This window comes from Phocoena phocoena, chromosome 7, assembly GCF_963924675.1.
Source record: "Phocoena phocoena chromosome 7, mPhoPho1.1, whole genome shotgun sequence".
Lineage (NCBI taxonomy): Eukaryota > Metazoa > Chordata > Mammalia > Artiodactyla > Phocoenidae > Phocoena > Phocoena phocoena.
In genome coordinates this window covers 44,906,066-44,926,422 of record NC_089225.1, presented here as the reverse complement: position 1 = coordinate 44,926,422, position 20,357 = coordinate 44,906,066, and the positions used below count along the sequence as shown (strand labels likewise).

Here is a 20,357-nt window from a genome sequence, read left to right as displayed (position 1 = left end):
CTCTAATAAGTATCCTTCTAAATTTATATTAATAAAATCTAAGGAATACTCCAACTCATGGCCTTTGCATTTGCTGTCCCTTTGCCTCAAAGGCTATTTTTCTTATCTTTCTATGGCTTACATGTCTCACTTCCTTAGATATAGCTGCCATTCCTCACCACTATATAATAAAGCCACCCCATACTATCTAAACATCTTTCTTTCCTTAACTTGCTTTATTATTTTTATAACACTATAAACAGCTGAAATTTTTGTTTTCTTGTTTAGTGCATTTCTCTCCCATTAAAGAGAAATCAAGGCAAGGACTCTGCTCTGTTTATTTCAAGATCACAAAGGTCTAGATTCTAGAATCTAGATCATAATCTAATCATAGCAAATACTAAATAAGCATATGTTGAATGAATGAACTACTATGTTACACACAGGATTTCTATTAGTTCATATAGCCCTGCTCTCAAATGCCGAGATAAGGAGGTAAATGCCTCCATTTACTGAATGACTGTGTCAATCTTTCTGAGTCCCTGTTTACATATCTATGAACTGAAGGCTTGTATTAGATAATCTTTAAATTTTCTTCAAATTCTAATATTCCATCTATAATTTAAAATTTTTGAACTTCTTTATACCAGAATGAAAAGTCGTAAAACTGGGAAGGAAATCACAGATCCATCCACTTTGCAATCACATCAGCAAACTGGGATCAGACCCTATTAGTAGTGATCATGGAACTAAACACTTTAGTTCATTATTTCTCAAACTGGACTCCTAATTCTGAATACATATTCTTCGAAGTTCGTAAGTTTTCAAGTTCAGAGTCTTAAGACAGTTTTTCTTAAAAGTCCTACTCTATAATGTCCTTCAGTTGAGGATAATCATTGAATAAGAAGAGTTTTCTAAACGATTGATAAAATTATGCAATGTGAAAAAAAGATGGTACCTACAGAATGACTATTGTTCTTTTGCTGTGAGAACCAGTATACTTTAAGTGAGATCCACAAGCTATGAGGATCTAAAGACATAGTCGGTAAGTTTATGGGTTTAGTTTAGAACAATTATTTGTTTAGAGGTTTGCAGCTAAAAGTGGTACAAAGTTTTCCTTATGCTGGAGAATAAGCTGCATGTCAAAATCACCTATGAGAATTTTCAAGACACAAAAGATCCATATTCCTCCATGCCCCTCCTAGGGCCCATGGAGGCAAAAGTAGTTTGGAAAAAAACTGGAAAACTCCTGCACATGTAACCCGAATTTCTTGGATTGCTTCCCATCTTCGCCAGTGACAGTGTTTTAGAAAAATACATCCTCAGGAAATTTTGGTGCAGCTGCAACTACCTATGCTATAAAGCTACCTATAATTAAGTGTTGAGAATTGGATTTTTCTACACTTCAGAAGCAAACAAAGAAAGTTCCCACAGAGCAGGAGAATAATTCTACCATGCCTGGACAAAGATTGGATTGGGCCCCTCAGGTAACACTTGGAGTTAAGTATACAGGTTGGTGAGATAAGAGTAAAGGCAGGGCTTTGGGTATCAAGAAAGCACGTGAACTGAGCTATACTAGGAACATAAACAAAATATTAATTAATTTATGTAAGTATTTATATGTGTGTTTTTTATACCAAGGATGGTGGCTAAGTTTATGGGGTACCATAAAGGAAAAAAAGAAAAAGAAAATTTGATGTAATTAGACGGATATTTCCAAATAGTTGGGTGTCAGACTGATAAAATATTTATGTATCTGAATGAATTTTTCAGTTTATGTCTGAGTGGTACCCTTTTATCCCACAGCCTGTACCTATTCTACATAAAATTAAAATAAGTGTTGAAAATGTACTTCAAGCTATCAACTAAATCTACCACAGGTGATATGAACTTTGGGACAAAAGCAAGCAGAAGGAAGAACCATGGCTCAGTGTCTCCCCTCAGGTCAAGGAAGAACTGGTCCCCTGCAGCCCCTCACTCAAAATCATGCTCAAGCACCTAGGAACTTTGAGTGAGTTTACTGGTGGCTTTGAACTTTTAAAACAATTGTTTATCAAACTTCAGAAAATCTTATACAGCACATTCTGCCCACAATATATAAATAAGACTGAAAATGGAGATGATCTGGTTGAAAGAGGGAGTAGTATGGAGAGCGCTCTAACTCCACTCCCATACACCATCACTAGAATCCCTTCTAGGGTGACTTTGTGGGGAACACTTTCAACTAGTAAGAAAGGTCTTGTTTACTACTGATTACTTATGTTTGGACTTCAGAGTGCATGTAGAAACCAAAACTTTGGGGCTGTCAATAGTACTCATGTTCTTTCAAATTTTTTAAGTCTTTCTCAGAGAGAAATACAAGAAGCTTATTTGGAGGATGACTAATTGTAATAATAAAGAAAAAAAGCAGTTCAGATTGTAATTTCAAAAAGCAATAGGCAGACTTAAATATTTCCAATTAGTTGAGAGAAAAACTGTTCTTGAGATAATCCTAAAATAGTAGAAACTAAAGAATGCTAATCTACCAAGACGCTAGGTAATTTTTAAAGTCATCAAATTTGATTACTATAAAAAGGTATAAAAATTTAGATCTAAATATCTGAAAACCCTTAAAATGCATTCCCCTTTTGACTCACCTTTAGTTTATCCTAAGTAACCATGGTACTTTTTTAAAAAGCACTATACAATTACAATCTAATTTATTCCTTTCAAATCTGGAAAGCTATTTATTTAGCAATTTAGTAACAAAAGGCCATTTTATTGAAGATAAATTAATCTGAAAAATCGCAGAACTAGAAGAAAGATTTTTATAATTTATCATAAAACCAAACTGGAATGTTTGTTTCCTACTTCCTCTCCTGTTTTAGCGCCTACCAATAAGGTAAAATGTCTCTCCATTTGTCCAATAAAATATTCCTTTATTTTATGCTACAGTTCATCAGGAATGAAAAAAATATTTGAACACATCAATGAAAGAGGTCAACAATTTAAATTCAAATATACCGGGTAACAGTTTAAATTGTTTGAAATAGATTTTTTTCCGCCTCTAAGATAAAAATTTAAGCTTACCTTCTGTTCCAGTTCATTTTTCCGATAGTTAATAGTAATGGAGTAATAATGTCTGTTTAGTCCATGAATTAATGCCTATATAGATAAATGATTAGAAGGACAAATTAGTATTTTTCATCTAATAAAATAAATACAACTGTTTGAAACTGTTGACATATCCTGTAGACAATACCTTTACCATCTTCTAAAAATAGCTTTTTATCCTAAGTAAATATTAAACTATTTTTTTCTCAGCTACGAGTTTAGAAGTGAGATTTAGAGGTACAGGGCACACATTCTTTAAAACATGACATAGAGCCCCACAAATTCAACAGTTTTAGTAGCCTTGCTCAGAGTCAGAGATATGATTTGACCTCATCATAATCTAACCTATAAACTAATTATTCATAATTTATAAATAATACATAATTTATTAAGTCTGATTTTATGATTATCTACATAGGGGGCTCTTTCTTATTTCAAAAGAAAAGGCTAAAAAGACATAAATATAATTATTCCTTCACCCACAACATTAATCTGGAGTTTCCGTTTTTCTTAATTCAGTTCTAACGTATTAAAAATAACTGTGTCCAGGGCTTCCCTGGTGGCGCAGTGGTTGAGAGTCCGCCTGCCGATGCAGGGGACACGGGTTCGTGTCCCGGTCCGGGAGGATCCCACATGCCGCGGAGCGGCTGGGCCTGTGAGCCATGGCCGCTGAGCCTGCGCGTCCGGAGCCTGTGCTCCGCAACGGGAGAGGCCACAACGGTGAGAGGCCCGCGTACCGCAAAAGACAAACAAACAAACAAACAAACAAAAAAATAACTGTGTCTGGGCTTCCCCAGTGGCGCAGTGGTTGAGGGTCCGCCTGCCGATGCAGGGGACACGGGTTTGTGCCCCGGTCTGGGAGGATCCCACACGCTGCGGAGCGGCTGGGCCCACGGGCCATGGCCACTGAGCCTGCGCATCCGGAGCCTGTGCTCCGCAACGGGAGAGGCCACAACAGTGAGAGGCCCGCATACTGCAAAAAAAAAATAAAATAAAAAAATAACTGTGTCTGCATATGTCTCCAAATTAACGAAATGGGGTTTGTTTTTTAGTGGGTCCAGTCTCAGGCAACCTCACTAAGCAGAAATTTTTCCACTGTACTTGATCACCAAGACAAACAGTCAAATCATCATAAAAACTGAAGCTAATGGCATGGCTTTATTAAGAAACAATAATCCTACATGTGCTGTAATCCACTCACAGCTGCACAAATGTCTAACTCTAGCTACATAGGTTCAAATGAGGTCCAGAACAGTTTCTGTGGACCCCTCTGTCAGCCTTCTAAGACATTAAAGTACAGAAATACACCTTGGACATATCTTCAAGTACAAAAAGGGCTTTGGGGTTAACTCTCAGGAATCTAAAGATAAAGCTAACTAAAACAACCACCACACTAATAATTGGATTTTTACAATGTAGTCTTAAGGTGTTGAGGTAGAAGAAGGGGTGGAAAGGAAACATTTGATGAGCACCTGCACCTGCTTTACACAATAAGTCTTCTAATCTTCACAACAATCCAGTAAGGTAGGGTGGTTCCATTAGTATTTTGACAGATGAGGAAATAAGACACAAATCTCAATTTGTCCTAGTTTATACCTAATAAAATGCAAAGCTGGGATCTGAATCCAAGCTTTTCTGACTCCAAAGCCCATGTTTTTTTCTATCATACTATGCTACAACGTATCTTAGGAAATTCTTAAATTAAGTCTTTGTACTTCAGGGATCAGAATGAAAACAAAGCATAGTCTTATTTTTAAACTTTGCTAGCAAAAATCGCCCCACCAAATACTAACCCATTTTAGGTATGTACTATAACAATCCATTCTTTTTTGTTTTGTTTTTTTGTGTGTTTTTTTTGTGGTACACGGGCCTCTCACTAATGTTGCCTCTCCCGTTGTGGAGCACAGGCCCCACGGCCATGGCTCACGGGCCTAGCTGCTCCGCGGCATGTGGGATCTTCCCGGATTGGGGCACGAACCCGTGTCCCCTGCATCGGCAGGCGGACTCTCAACCACTACGCCACCAGGGAAGCCCAACAATCCATTCTTATATTCCTAACATCTGCTATAATAAAATGGTTGCTATATGAAATTAAAGTACTAGGAGTATCTATTAAATCCTTATTCATTTCAATAATAATCAGGAATAGTGAATTAAATTTCAGTGCCTAGATATGCTGTACTGTGTGAATCAAAAAGTGGAGCTAATCAGTGCCTCCCTTAATCTGTACTCACCTTTATGCAAATTAGGAAGTGCATCCTCTGGGTGGAAGAATTAGAAAAAGGTGCCCAGTGCTCCAAGCAAACTCAGCCTGGCTGGAGAGCAAAGTGTAGGCTAGATTCCAGGTGCCAACTGCCCTCTCATCCAATCACCTTTATGCAGTGCTTCAACTATATAATTCTACATAGTGGCCATAAAGCTAGTAACAGGTATGGCCAAGAGATACAGAAGTCAGACAAATGGACACACAGATAGGTCCACATTTTGGAGATTAACTGTACTGCTGAAATATACAGTTTGGAACTTGAAGGCACTACCTACTTGATTTTCAATTACATTATTTAGATGAAAGTAGTACAACTAACAGGCAGCATGAAAGATTAGCAGGGACAATAATAAAACAAATATAAATTTAAATCAAATGATATCCTCAAGCCATTTCCCAATTTCACTTACTCACCTGCTGTGTGCCCCCAAGTACATTCATCCCAAATCATAGGTAAACTGGCCATGTACAGTCCTCCTTCCATATAAACCCAAAGGCACAGGCTCTTTTATTTAGCTCAGTGAAAAATAAATTCTCTCAAATTCCCCATTCTAGTTGACATTGAATTACAAGTTGTGACAGCATACACCAAATATAAGATTAGCTTTACCAAGGGGGAGACTAGCCTTTTGACAGGGTCAAATTGCAAATTAAACATAACATACTAGCAAATGCCATAGTATGTCAGGCAGACAAAGAAGTTACATAATCAGGAAATTTCTCAAAACATCAATACTTAACTTTTAAATTTACACCTAACAAACATATGATGAATTTAGGAAAATTTAGGCAATTCTTCATTAAAACAGGATATTATCCTGAAGCTCATTCATTAATTATTTGAAATCTGCAACAGTTTCTCATAGAAGCACTGTTAAAAAGCATGGTTCTATTCTATAGTGTTTATATTGTGGGCTAAATAATATTTCAGTGACTGACCTGGGAAGCTAGCCACCTTTTAGAGCACTGTTTCTGGGACAATACTTTTTGGAATTACTAACAGGACTTCTTGGGTATCCTGACCCTTGTTTTCTTTGCTCAAAGGCTGCCAACCTTTCAAAGTAGGAAGTTCTTCCTAGGTTGGTACTATCAGTCTAAGATGCTATTTATTCTAAACAAAGAGTGGTTTGGAGGAGGAACTAGACAAAGCAGAGTTTTGAGATCCCACTGATTAACTTCCAGGTTATTTCTATGTTTCTTTAAGCTAATCTTTAGAGTAGAGCTTTATAATTTTGTTGGTATGACAAATTCAAAGAAAAGCTCACAAATAATCATTACGGTGAAATAATACTTCACTGGCATTGTCCAGACTACTGAGAAGAGGTTAGAAGTTATAACTCCATTTGCTCACTGCTGTGGAAAAGCAGGCATATTATAAAATACACAGCTTATGAACTATGTAATAACCTATTTATAGGTTCTTGATAGGTTAAAAAAGTTTCATGCTCTTAAAAAAGGCATGTTTACTTAGATCTAAAGATATATGTTTGCCTTAAATTCTTTTACATTGATAAACTGAAAATGTGGTACTAAATATAATCCAGTAAATCATACTTTAAAATGAATCTTTCTTTATATAAATATAATAGCTCTGGAAAGAAACAAAACATGTGCTTTGTTCCCTTTAGGGTGGAGAACTGGGTCACAAATGGCAAAAGAAGAAAAGAATTTTTGCTAAATACCTTTTCATACCTTTTGAATTTTGAGCTGTATATATACGTTATCTATGCCAAAATTAATGAATTAATGAAACTTCCAAATATAGTATAAAAGAATGAGGAGCTCTGGTTATGTACTAGTTCCTACAGTAACTCAGTGGATAAGCTAGGCAAATCACAAACTTGCTGGGCCTCAGTTTCCTCACCTACAAAATCATCACAATGGTTCCTTCTAGTACAACTATTTTATAACTGTTTAACAGCTACCGAAAACAATGTTTTTCAAATAGTTTAACTGTGTTAGACAATGCAGTTGTACTCAGGGCTACACTTAGAGGTTCATAACCCTAGTATAATGCATCTATGCATCAACAGCTACTAAATTTCCATTCAGTTGACAACCAGTCTTCATATACACTGTGGCCCTTAAGCATCTGAAATGCTGTTGAACAATTTTTAGTGGAATAGTTTTACATTTTTAGTTACTAAAATAAATGCTTGCTAACTCTCAATTCTATACATTTGACAATAATGGTCAAATGTTCCAAGAACAAAATAATACAAAGTCACATATATTAATAGAGAAGTCTACAGTACAGGCATTATCCTCTTCCCTCTCTATCAGGATTATTAATGACTTCTCATTTAAAACATGAAAGTTCACATAAACTTTGTCTATTAGCTTTGTCTTGTGGCAGATACTTCAACGTTGTTATTAGTGCTTTAAAAATAATATTTTCTAAAAGCAATATATGTTTCATTATAGAAAGTTTAAGAAATATAGAGAAGGAAAAACAAGAAAAAAAATTCAATAACCCTACAACCTAAAGGTAATCAATACTAATATCATATTGTAAATATATAGGCACAGTTTATAAAATATATATTTTCAAAAAGGAGAACTTGCATATGTGATTTTATAATCTTTTTCTTAACATATTTTGAACTTTCCTCAATATATTAAATAGTAGTCTACAGTATAACCCTAATATTTCCCCCCCTACTTTTAAGTATGATAGTAAAAAAAAATCAGTGTTAGAAAAGCATTAGTAACCACCCACATGAGTGCTGATGGTACCTGTTAGGTTCCTATTCCTAACAGTAATAAGCTGGTTTAGGAATAAGATCCCTCTAAATACAAACTAACTTTCCTTCAAAATAAAAGGCATGGCCTTTCTGAAAGGCTTCTGATCCCTGAGGTAAAGATTCTGCTAACACATCTTAAAACTCTATTATGAATATCACCATTCACTTCAAGTTCTCCTGGGATGCTTTCTTTCTAGCTTGTCTTAGAAAACTAAGAAATTGTTTTAAGGTGTGCCTTTGTTCCGTCACTTTTTGGCTTGATCCCATTTGAGTGTTTCAGTATTGGAATTGTCTCAAAACTGTAAAGCACCCAGATAGATGTTTTCCTGATGGACGCTATAAAAACTGTGAAATAAATATATATACAGATTTTAAATGGAAGCCAAAACAAACTAAAGTGAAATGGAAAACAATGATGCTGTAGCTGTTATATACACAGGTCCTTTTAACTTCGGTTTGGAACCTGCTTCATAAGGTTCACCTTAAATTACAGACTATAAGGTAAAAATACAAACTGGACTGATGTAGAAAGAAACAGATTTTAATTATTTAATTAACTCAAATTTTAAGGTTAAAAACCAGTGTTTAAATTTAAAAGATGAAATCTGCAACAGGTGGCTGTTGACTTGCAATTAGTAAAAACTTCTGGCAGAAACACACCAAGCAGTAATCACAATGATCTTAGACTGTGAGATGCTACTTAACAAAAAAAATAATATTTGCAAAAAAATAATGAAGCAGTATGATGCTATGGGGGGTATAAGAAAGGTCATTATCACAGGCTAAACAGGTCCAATAAAATATTCTCTTGGAACATGCAAGCATGGGCTTGTCTGTACCCAATCAAAAACACTAGTAGCTTATTTCATCATACTCACTATACTTTGCAGTTTTCCCTGGCTTCTAAGTAATTTTTTCAAAAGGAACACACCTCAATCCTTTGAAAGAACTTTTTCACTTTGATGAAGATTTCAGATGAGTGACTGCTGAAAAAGTAAGCATCTAAAAGTATAAAGTTATCAAAGTATAACCAAGCTTAGTTTAACTGTCAAAGCCACAACTCCCCAGAGACAATCATATGACAGAGCAAGGTTTCAGAAGGGGAGCAGCAATAGCTACTATAATGTCTCTGTCCTATGTGTTCTGTTTAACCAAACACGGTATTTCTGTCCTTTTAATTAATCTTCAGAGAAGCAATTAACTATATAGACACAGGTTGTGGTGCATTTAAAAACACACTTAAAATAATTTTTGCAGACAATAAAGATCTGTGTAAAAACAATGAAGCATGTGGATGATACAAAGAAAACAATCACTCAGGAGGATATTAAGTGTCTGAATAACTGTAATAATGGTGGTTGACATCACTAGAAAGAACAAGATATAAACTTATCAAAAGAAATATGTAGTTGTGTTATATGATTTGTTTTAAAAGTAGGGATTAAGGCAAAAAAAGAAAAAAGAAAAAGGTAAAAATATTTAAGTACTATTTAGGAACTGCTTCTGGGGACCTCTTAAAGTGTACAATAATTTACCATTATTTACTACTATAAGAAATGTCTACTAACCAAACCAATAATGATACCATGATACCTAACGCACTCCACCTAAAACCCCTATCAGTCCTTTACCACAGTGTTAACCGTGCAAAGCTGTAAGGTACTCTCAAGATTAAGGCTCTACTATGGCCCCAAAAGGGTGTCCTCAAACTATGTTAGGAAAGTTTAAAGACTTCACTGAAAGCAGACTCATATGTGAGCAAATCTAACTTTTGCAACACTATTTCCATAATCTCCTTTTAAAGCACAAGAAAAATTAATTGCAAAACAAATTAAAATGCTAAGTACTGGATCTTAAAATGGTCATTTATAACAGGCTTTTAAAATGTAAAACAGTTTTAACACATTATTAAATACAGGTATTACCTGGATAGATGGCTTGTTTAGGTGACCCAGATTTGAGGTTGTTTGTCTTGGTTCATGTCCTAAGACCATCATATTAGCATTGATCAATCTGAAGGCATCAATAACAACCTGTAAAAACAAGGTGTCAGGTCATCTCTTTTTTAAAAAGCAAGTGATGGTGCCAAGCAACACTGGACAAGGCATGATCAACTTGCATCTGTTTCTGGCCTATTTCCAGAAAATCATTTAATTATAATATTAATAAAAAAGAACCTCCTGCTGACTGCACCATCAGCACACCACCCTCTATCTTGTAATGTAAGGTGACACCAATTATTGCAATTTTCATGAAGCAGTAAAGGAAAATACTAACTTTGCATCTTTATTATTGAAATACGTCATTACTAAACTTACACCAAACAGCCTTCATCGCTGTGCATATGTCTGTCACCTAAATTTTACCTAATCAAAATGAATGACAAAGAGAAACGAAAACTGAAAGTGAGCACAAGCTAAGGGACCACATCTAAAGCCCAGCCCTGTCACATCAATTATACTACCACAGTACTTGAAATGACAACAAAATTACAACCAGCAAGGCACTTGCTCCACGTATTCTCTTCTAGTCAGATACCTTTTACTTCTTGTGACTATAAAAGACTTTGTACCTTGTCTGATGGCCTTAAATGTCCAGGCCACTGTCAAGAATACGAGGCACAATACAAGAAAACCAAGGTCATCCGTGCTTTAAGCCAGGAACATGGTATAGAATGATACAGCCCTAAGTTCATAGTAAAGAAATAACAATAGGTATCCTCTTTTTCCTAGGTGTACTCAATATTTCTGTAGAGAAACACTTCAAATTCTTACATGATACAAATCATCTTTTAGCTCATATATTAAGAGACTGAACAAGAATCACATACTATCCGAATGCTTTTCTCTGTTCATTATCATGGATTTGAAAGAACTTGTTAAAGCTTTTAAATGTTGTTAAGTTTTATGTAAAGAACTGGGGATCTTAAGACAGATGCCTCTTCCAGGGAATGTAAATCAATTACCTAGAGAATAAACTCAATACATTCTTCACATAAAAATATCTTAAAGCAGGGTAATACAGTTATTTCTAGATTTGCCTTTAAAAGTGCTAAACAACTGAGATTTATCAATGTTTTAAAATCTATTGTCTACTAGACTGTTTCTCATTTGTATAATTATAGTTTGAGGATACTAAGGGATTTAAAAAAACTTATTTCCAAAATAAACCAACTGGAATCTAATCAAGTCTGAAAACTTTGTATTAAGTATTACTAAATGCTATATGCTAAAGAATAAGATTTAAAGAAAGAAAGAAAGGAAAAAATCACCCTTTCTAAAAAGCTGCCATGAAGGGTCAACGGTACTAATGAATACAAACTTACACCAAAGCACTATGACAAGTGACTCAATCTAAGGCCTCCATCTACTCTGGCAATTCCCCCCCCGCAGCCCCAAAACTCTGAATTTTGCTTTTATTTCTAACAGTTTGAATTTCCCCAAAGATTCCTCTTGCCTTAAAATAAAACCAAGTATCCCCAGAACATGCATGATTTAATAGTTTTGTGAAAACTTTTTTCTTTTTATACAGCAACTGTAATCCAGACTTAACTTTCACAATTATGTATAAATAAATATGGCCTAGGTTTATACCTCTTGCTTATAAACTTTTTTCTAATCATTTTCATAAAGTAATAAGTACTACTATCAAACATGCTTTAATCAGATATTATCATAAATAATTTCAAACAATTGTTTAAACACATATAGAAGTAAAATTTTCTACTAAAAAGCACATAAAAATAAGATAAAATGTAGGCTAAAGAAGGGAAAAGAGACCATTTTGATAGACAGATGTACAACTTAAATAAATACAAAATTAAGAATTGCTTCCCTAACCAATAGCAGTAAATATTTAAGAGCAAAGCATCATTTTGGTCCAGTTGTTTTTAGAATACTTGGATTCCATTTAAAGATTTCTGTATCATTTGTAGAAAAAGAACACTTCTACAAAACTATGAAAATTCCACAATATATCACAAAATATCTTTTTTATACTGAATGCTTCCAAACTAGAACAGAAGACCAGCTATTTTACACACAAAAAACATCTCTGTAATATTTCTCTAGAATATTATAAACAGGTGTGAAACTTCATAAAAGGGAAATAAAAATACCAGCTAAAGAGATATCATGATCAATTAAAAACAGTCTGAAATTTAGAAATTTTAATTCTATTTAAAATTAAGAGAAAAATTCAAGAATTTAATATACTGTTCAACTAGTAAATGATGGCCCAAATGAAATGAAATGTTTAGAATGACGATTTCTGAGTAGCAATATGAAAGCCAATAGAAAATGAACACTTTACACCAAGATTAAAGGAATTTGCTGCCATCACTATAGCAACTGTCTTAAGGAAACTAACATGTTCAACAACCTGCAGACCAAAATTAGATTTAGTACACAATAAAAATATAAATATGGCAATATAGTCTACATTTTAATTTCTGTACAATTTTATAATTGCTTTTTGTGCTGTGAGAATAAGTGGGTTTCTCCTTTAGAGCAACCTATCAAAATAGACTCATTAATGTCCAGTGCACTAATGAGCAATGGGTGAAGAAGGTGTTAATTATGCCATAGTAAGATTCAAGAAAAAGCCTTGGTGAGCACTTGGAGGTGTGTATAGGCTGAAGGCTTTTCTCCATGTTTATGTATTTACAGCATGATGCAACAGAATGACAGCAAAGTGGTCACTCCATGGATGAGAACAGAAATCTTAGATACAATAGACTGAACAAAGAACCCCCAAGGATTAATTAAGTTATGGGAGGGGGGCAGGGGAAAAATTCATTTTTGGGGGCTATATGAATTTTCTAAATGGTTTGTTTTAAAGTATATATACATTAAACCAGTTCAGCTTATGTCTTATAAGGTTATAAATCCAAAAAGTAATTTAGCCAAAAAACTTTGCCCAAAAACTACCCCTTAATATGTACTAACAAAAACTTCCAAGCTAAAGTATGACAAATATTTTCAGGAATATGAAGCTAGACTTTTATAATTCCTTTCCATGCTGCAGTCCTACGCACCACATTGAATCTCCATTCACCGGCCTGACCATTTAATTTTTTCTGGTACAAGTGCCTTGAGACTTTTCAGAGGTCACTGCAACAGTAGACAGCTTATAACAAAACCATTAGCAGTTTGGCTAGCTTAGGGAAACCTCTTACTTTCCTTTTTTGTTTATTATCACTGCATGAATCTGCAGCATATGATAGTTTATAATTTCTCAGGCTTGTTAAATTCATGTTAAAGGTCTGTTTTCTTGTTGAATAAATTTTGTTCATATAATGCTGCCTATTTCATACACTCAGTCTTTAATAGCACCTTTGGTCTATGCGCAACTCACAGATCAAAACAGAGGACTAAAATAGGGGTTGATGATGCTATTTACATGTGTGATTCCTGCTGTCTTCTTGTTAGTAGCTTTAATATAATAGAAGACCTTGTCTGTTTTGTAATTAACACATCTTTACTGGAGAGATATTTGGAAGTGATTGCTGTGAATATACTGGTTAGTAAAATAAACACAATCACACACCACTTTCTGTTATCAGACAAATTTGTGAATTGTACACATTATACCCCAGATCAACAAACTGTGATATAACAGCCAAGTAGAAGACACATATTTATATAACCCTTTATTTTTCTGAAAATATGTATTCACTCTGACCTTGCAAATATAATTAGCTTGTGGGATGTGCAGATTTCAGTACCATGGTTGCTTAACTAATTGCAATTCTTGGAAATAGATACTAAATATTTGGAAGCTGCCAATACAAAATAAAAACTGCATTTTTTTTGTACATCTGTCTTAGCTTATAAAAGCAAAATAGTTTTAAAAACAATACTGTGTTCCACATTTATTCCAAGCACACCCAAGGGTCAAAGACCTATCATTTCATTTTAACAACGAATCTGGTTTAGGACACAAAACTGTAATTATTTTCAAATTCAGTTTAATCCATAATTTTTTGGCTTCTTTCATGAGTATGGTACAGTTTATCCAATATGCTATTTATTTTTAAATTCATGTTTTCATATCAACTGCTAGGTCACGGAAAGACTAAATTTCTAAAGCACCAATGTATGGTTCCCAATTTTTACATTCAAAGGAGACTAATTTTTAAGTAAAGCTTGTAAAATTAATTTAATTCAAAGGTGTTTGAAAGAAAAATGCACAAGCACTTCTGGCAGTAGATGCTGTACTTCATAATTTATCTCCCTCCCCACCCCCCTCTCCTTTTTTGTTTAACAGTAGCTGCCTTTGGCATTCCCAGCTGCCCTTATATTGAAGTCAATGACTATGGGAAGTGTTTATATATAAAATGAGCTGGAAGAAAAAAAGCTTGAAAAAAAAATTCAGACCTCAAAATCAATGTCAAACATCAAGAAAAGAAGAGTTACAATTCAGTGACCAGTTAGGTTACATATTTAAACACATATAAACCCACCACCATAAATAAGTCTCTAAATGACTATAAAAATGCTAGGTGTGGAAATCAAATACCCTTTATCACCTAGAAATGACCTGTTATCAACTGCTTAGGTTGTTTCTAGATTCTTTAAAAATTAAGGGTGCATGTGACCTGGGAAGTACTGCTGGGGTTTGTGACCAGTTCGTTACTTCTGCTGCCGTGCACTGCCAGGCATCTATAAGAGAAAAACATCTTATGTCTCTTGTAAGCCCACGGCATAAAAAATTCAAAGAAATCTTACTTTTTATGCCATTTCCAATGAAAAGCACTAAGAACTAAAACTGACTCATGCCAAATGCATATCACTGAATTGCTGTGATTTCTTAGTCTCAACTTTGCAACATGGAAATTATTTATAAAATGTCAATTTTAGCTCTGGAAAAGAAATTCCTATGTGTATGTACATTTTCTTTCTTCATCCTTGGAGAATTGCTTATTGTAGCTAGAGATCTGTAGTACAACTTCAATATATTGGGAGAAAAGGGGATGGAGTATAACTAGCATAACGTATTTTTTTTGACAAGTGAAGACATGCATCAAAATGCAAACAGTAAAGCCACCGTTTTGGATATATATACTTTAATAAAAACAAATCGATCTCTAAAAACTAGTATGGTGAAAGGTAATTAAACATTTTTAGATCCATGAAACTTTCTAAAAAGAATATAGTTATGTCATAAAATAAATTTAGCAAAATTTTTACAGTGTATGCATGTACTCAGTATGGTATAGGTATTTAAATGCTTAAGACACTGCAGTCAGAAGCCTGCCTAAGTTAGAATTCTGGTTCTAACACTTGCTAGTTATTGAGCTAAGATAACTGTTATTTAACTTCTCAATGTCTCCATTTGCTCATGAATGACACCATTTAATGATAAGATTAAATGAAATAATATGTGTGTACCTACCACTATAGTTCTCAGTGTTTTTAACTATGGTGCTCATGGACTTGCCTAGCTCAGATCTCCTTTCAATAGAACCTACTGTAGAGAGCATAGCTGACTCACAAACTCCAGATGCTACACTTTTGGATCCCTCTGGGGGTTCACCCCAGGTCAAACCTCCCTTGGGCTACTCCCAGCCAATGTCTGAGCACAGCAGGGGTACTACAAACCTAGCCATTCCTGCCAAATAAGGGCTTCTTCTAAAGGACAACTGTCTCAAGGACTCCCCAACAGCCTGGCTGAAACTTTCTTAGGAACATGCTGCAGTCTGACGCTCTTCCTACCCAATCCTACTTTCTCTTTCTCCTTCCACACGGTCAGACAGATTGAATCCCATTTTGGCGTTTGCTTCTTGTAGCACTCAACCTGACCAGTAAACTAAGCAGAATACTGCTACTGCAATACAATGTTAAAGTTAGAAAAAAGCCACCCTCAAAATCAAATCAGAATTATAAATTTGGTATCCACAGACATTTGGCATATGAAAATACCAACAGGAAATTAGGGAGAGACGTTTAAAGACATATTTCCCTAGGAAAATTCCTAAATAAAATAAAGAAAAAATGTAACAGCTATACTGAATATTATCTCTTTAAAAAAATGACAATATGCCTAGAATTTTGATACTCCTCTATGATAGGTATTTCTAGAATTATAGGTGATGAATAAACAGTGAACTTAAAAACTGAACTCTTCAGGGACTATTAATGAGCTACAAGATACTAGCATCTCTGGGTCACTGGTCAGATAACCAACTCAGAGTACCAATCCTATCTGGTGGCTACTCTGTCAGCCAACATAAAATGAGCAAGTGACTTCAGATTCCCCTCTAGTAGACAAATGAAAGCAACACAGTTGGTATGCTTATTGACAGTTCCACATAAAGTAAAGGAATAAAAGGCTCTAGAGATTAAGGGCTAGGGCTCACCCATGTTAGAAAGGCAGTAGGGAGGGGATAAGGGAAATAAAAGACTTAACATACATTTCTTGTGCTTTAACATCACCTTCAAAGAAAAATACAAATATATCCTTCAGACTGCCATCTCTCAAAAAATATAGTTCTTTTTGTGGGAAAAATATGCAAAGGTCAATTACTTTGCTATGTTATCACTTTTACATATTTTTATTGGGCTTGTTAAAATATCATATAGAAATTATACTGTCTAATACTCAACAATCAAGAGGTAGGTATTAATATTCTCAATTTATGGATAAGGAAACTGAGGTTCCGAGGACTTGAATACATTAAATGAGATGACAACCAGGTAAGTGACACCACTATCATTTGTACATACACAGCATGCCAAAGCCAGTACTCTTCATCACCAAGCTATTTGATGTAACAGTTATCCTAACACAAATGCAAGAAAAGATCACTCTTAGATTCAGTTACTTCACAGCAAGGTTTGTGTCTTATCCACCACTGAATATCCATTCCCCAGCAGAGTACCTGGGGCACCTAATATGGTGCAGAATAAATATCTATTAAAATGAAAAGCTCCAAGAAAGCATTTTTGGTTACGTTTTTTGGGGGTTTTTTTTGGCCACAATGCACTGCATATGGGATCTTAGTTCCCTGACCAGGGGTCTAACCCACACCCCCTGCAGTGGAAGCACGGAGTCTTAACCTCTAGGCAGCCAGTGAAGTCCCTTTGGTTACCGTTTTATATATTTACCACTGAATGCCCCCACAAATTCATTATCTATAAAAATCTAATCACTAGCTTTACAAAATATATACTTCCCATTTCCTTACCACCGCTCAGTTTTGAATTCATGAAACACTCAAACATCACAAAGCACTGACTTGTGTTTAATTAGGAATAAAAACTGCATACAGAAAAGCTATTTGGCATGTAAAAAGTGGCAGTGGGCATCTACTGAAAAGCTTACTACTAGTCTAAGAATAATTACTGATTATTAGAATAATAATCAACTATGACTTAGAAGAAAATTCACCAGCACAATCAATTCTACCCTCTTCAGGAAATTAGTGATAACAACAGACTAAATCCGCCAAAACTAAGTCCCAGGCCCAGAAACATCCTCACAATTAACAAGGGTTAATGTCAAATCATTTGAATATGATCTTAAACAATTAATATACACGGGCTACACAAAGGCCTTTTATACAAAGTCATAGTTTCCATTTTCCGGTACAACACTGGCATTAAGGACAGGGAGTAGATCTTACTCTCCAGTGTGTCCACTGTATGCCTGGCACACAGTAATGATCAATAAATGTCTGTTGAATGAATGACCAGGGATCGTTAGATTGGGGAAAGAAAAGCATTCAAGAGGCAAAAGAGTCAATAAATAATATTCTTATAGATAATGGGACATTGTTTTAAAGGTTTTCCTATATCTTTACAGAAACAGCTGAATTCAAACTAATTTGAAGCAGATGTCTATCACTCAAATGCATAGCAATTACTAAACAATAATATATTAGCTCAGAAATTATATTACTAATACAGAAGCTCTAAATTAAAAGAACAAAACTAAGAACTGTTAGTTCTATATCAGATTTATGCTTCTTAGAATTTTAAACATAAAATTGGTTTAAAATTCTTAGCTGACAATTTCTGATTTATCAGCTAAATTAATGTTATAATTTAAGACTATTAAGTCTATCAGGAATAGTACATGCACATTAGCACCTAAAATATTTTCTTAGACATCCTCACAGATTGTCTGAGAGTATTATAAAACTTCAAATTGATACTAGGAGTAAAAAACAGGACACAAACAAAAGATAATATAGTAACTAACCTTGTTCCAAGAGTTGGATGAGTATGCTCACAGAGCTATATTAGGAATGGAAATAGAATTTTTATGTGTCCTATTTTCTATTTTTCTCTTTCAGTCTGAAAAACTAGGCAAAGGAAAGGTATGTGTATATATACAATTTGAGATAAGAATTATTCAGCCCTAATTAACCTTTATGGGATACTGATCAACAGAAAATCTTATGAATGACAGCTATTCTAAATATCTTCCACTACCTTTGGAAGACAAATGACATGATAAACTTGAACTCTAACTCTGATTACACAAGGCTCGGATTCATCAAGGTTAATGTCTATGAACAAACTGGCTCACTGACCTTGTCAATCTCATGTTTCACTCATTTAATAAGTGATCACCGCTAATGTATACAAATTACTTAACCTCACAAAATTAGTTACAGTTTTCTTATATGCTAAAAGTCTGAATTGGTAACAGCTAGCTGACCACTGAAACATTCATTCCTGATTTTACCTTATATACATTTATTTTAAAAAAACTACTTTTTGCAGACACTGCATCAATTCCAAGATATGGAAACGTTTCTCCCTTAAACGAAGCTCCAATCTTGTGAGAGAGACAACATACAGACAGGTGAATGAAACACAAAACGGTTTCAATCACAACCATCATTTCAAAGGCCAGAATTTTAAAGTAATATATTCATTTTCTTTTTCATCAGCATGCCCCAGAGAAATATGTTGAAAAAACAGTAAGTGCTCAATAAAAAAATCAGCTGAATCAGAAGAGTGTTCCTAAATTCGTCTGAACGTACAAAATATAAACGGGAAAGTTTTCATTTCTTTTGTAATTATTACCTTCATCTTCCTAAAGTGAGCAAGTTAGTAATTAATTTATAGACTTGTTCTTAACAACATTTTCAGAAATGCTCACATTCTATTTTTTTAAATATGCTAGTTGTTTTTCCTGTTAAGTATCAATTATTTTAATCTTCAGAATAATAAAGTGATATTTATTGCACACCTTCTATATGCATGTGCCCTGTAATGATTACATATATCACTTTATAATATTCATAATATAATACTATGAGATAGTTACTAAAATCCCTGTTTAACAGATGAGAAAACTGAAGCTCAAGATTAGGTAAGTTGCTCAAGGTCATGCTATAAAGAAGAGATAAAAATTGGATTCTAATACAGGCCTGATCCCGAAGCCTGTGCTCTTTACTTTATGCCCAGCCTTTATGGTATATAATTTTTAATAGCAATAAGAAAATGCTAAAACAAAACTATTAGTGGAGTAGTTTAAAATTGTCACCATCTTAAAACTTTCGAATACAAAATTTCTTGGATAAGTAAAATATTTTCCCCCTTACCTTGAAAAAGACATGACCTTCTAGATATCTGAAAATAAAAGGTAAGCTCCTATAACATACATTCCCTCATTCTTTCCCCTATGTTTTGTAGTTACTCTTCAGAGCCCTACCTTTTCTGTAAAACGCTGATTAAAAGACAACAATAACAGAGTGGTGTCCTTAAAATTCAGTCCAAACTTCATGTACTTTATGCAGTCTACACTGATTTCTGCCTACTTTTAATCTGCATTTACTATGTTTGCTATACAAGTACTATTTTATTGCATATTGACACATAAAAGGTTCTAGATAAGTATTTGTTGAATCATTTGTCACTAGCAACCAATTTAATACTTAGTTACAGAAACAAAGCAGTACCAGTATAATCTGTATTATATCAGTATGCAGTGTAGGATTACCAGCACATAACTAGCAGAATGTTGTCTGGCTCACTAGTGACACTAAATGTATATGACTTATGTTCTCAAAAAGACTAAGACCATTTTTTATTTAATTTGTATCCCCAAATCATTAGCATACAGGCATATCAGCTGTACTTAAGAAATACCTGATGATGAGTTGATCTGAAACTAAACACCACATTTTCAGAAGCCCATTGAGTATTTCCAATCAAAGTAAATAAAAAATCTTCAAGAAAGTCCAGCCAGTGTGAAGATTTATTTGAGATAAAAGGGGTTTTAGTGATTGTATTTTCAAAATAGAGAACAGACACAAAGAT

General features: G+C 34.4%; 1 protein-coding gene across 1 annotated transcript in view; it reads right to left on the bottom strand.

The window, feature by feature from the left end:
- Window positions 1–20,357, bottom strand: part of PSMD14 (proteasome 26S subunit, non-ATPase 14) — a 94,922-nt gene that overhangs the window by 12,901 nt on the left and 61,664 nt on the right. The window contains exons 8-9 of the mRNA XM_065880620.1: window positions 10,008–10,115; window positions 3,049–3,123 (exon numbers count right to left, since the gene is read on the bottom strand). Of these exons, the coding sequence (XP_065736692.1) occupies window positions 3,049–3,123; window positions 10,008–10,115 (183 nt within the window). The remainder of the gene's footprint in view (window positions 1–3,048; window positions 3,124–10,007; window positions 10,116–20,357) is intronic.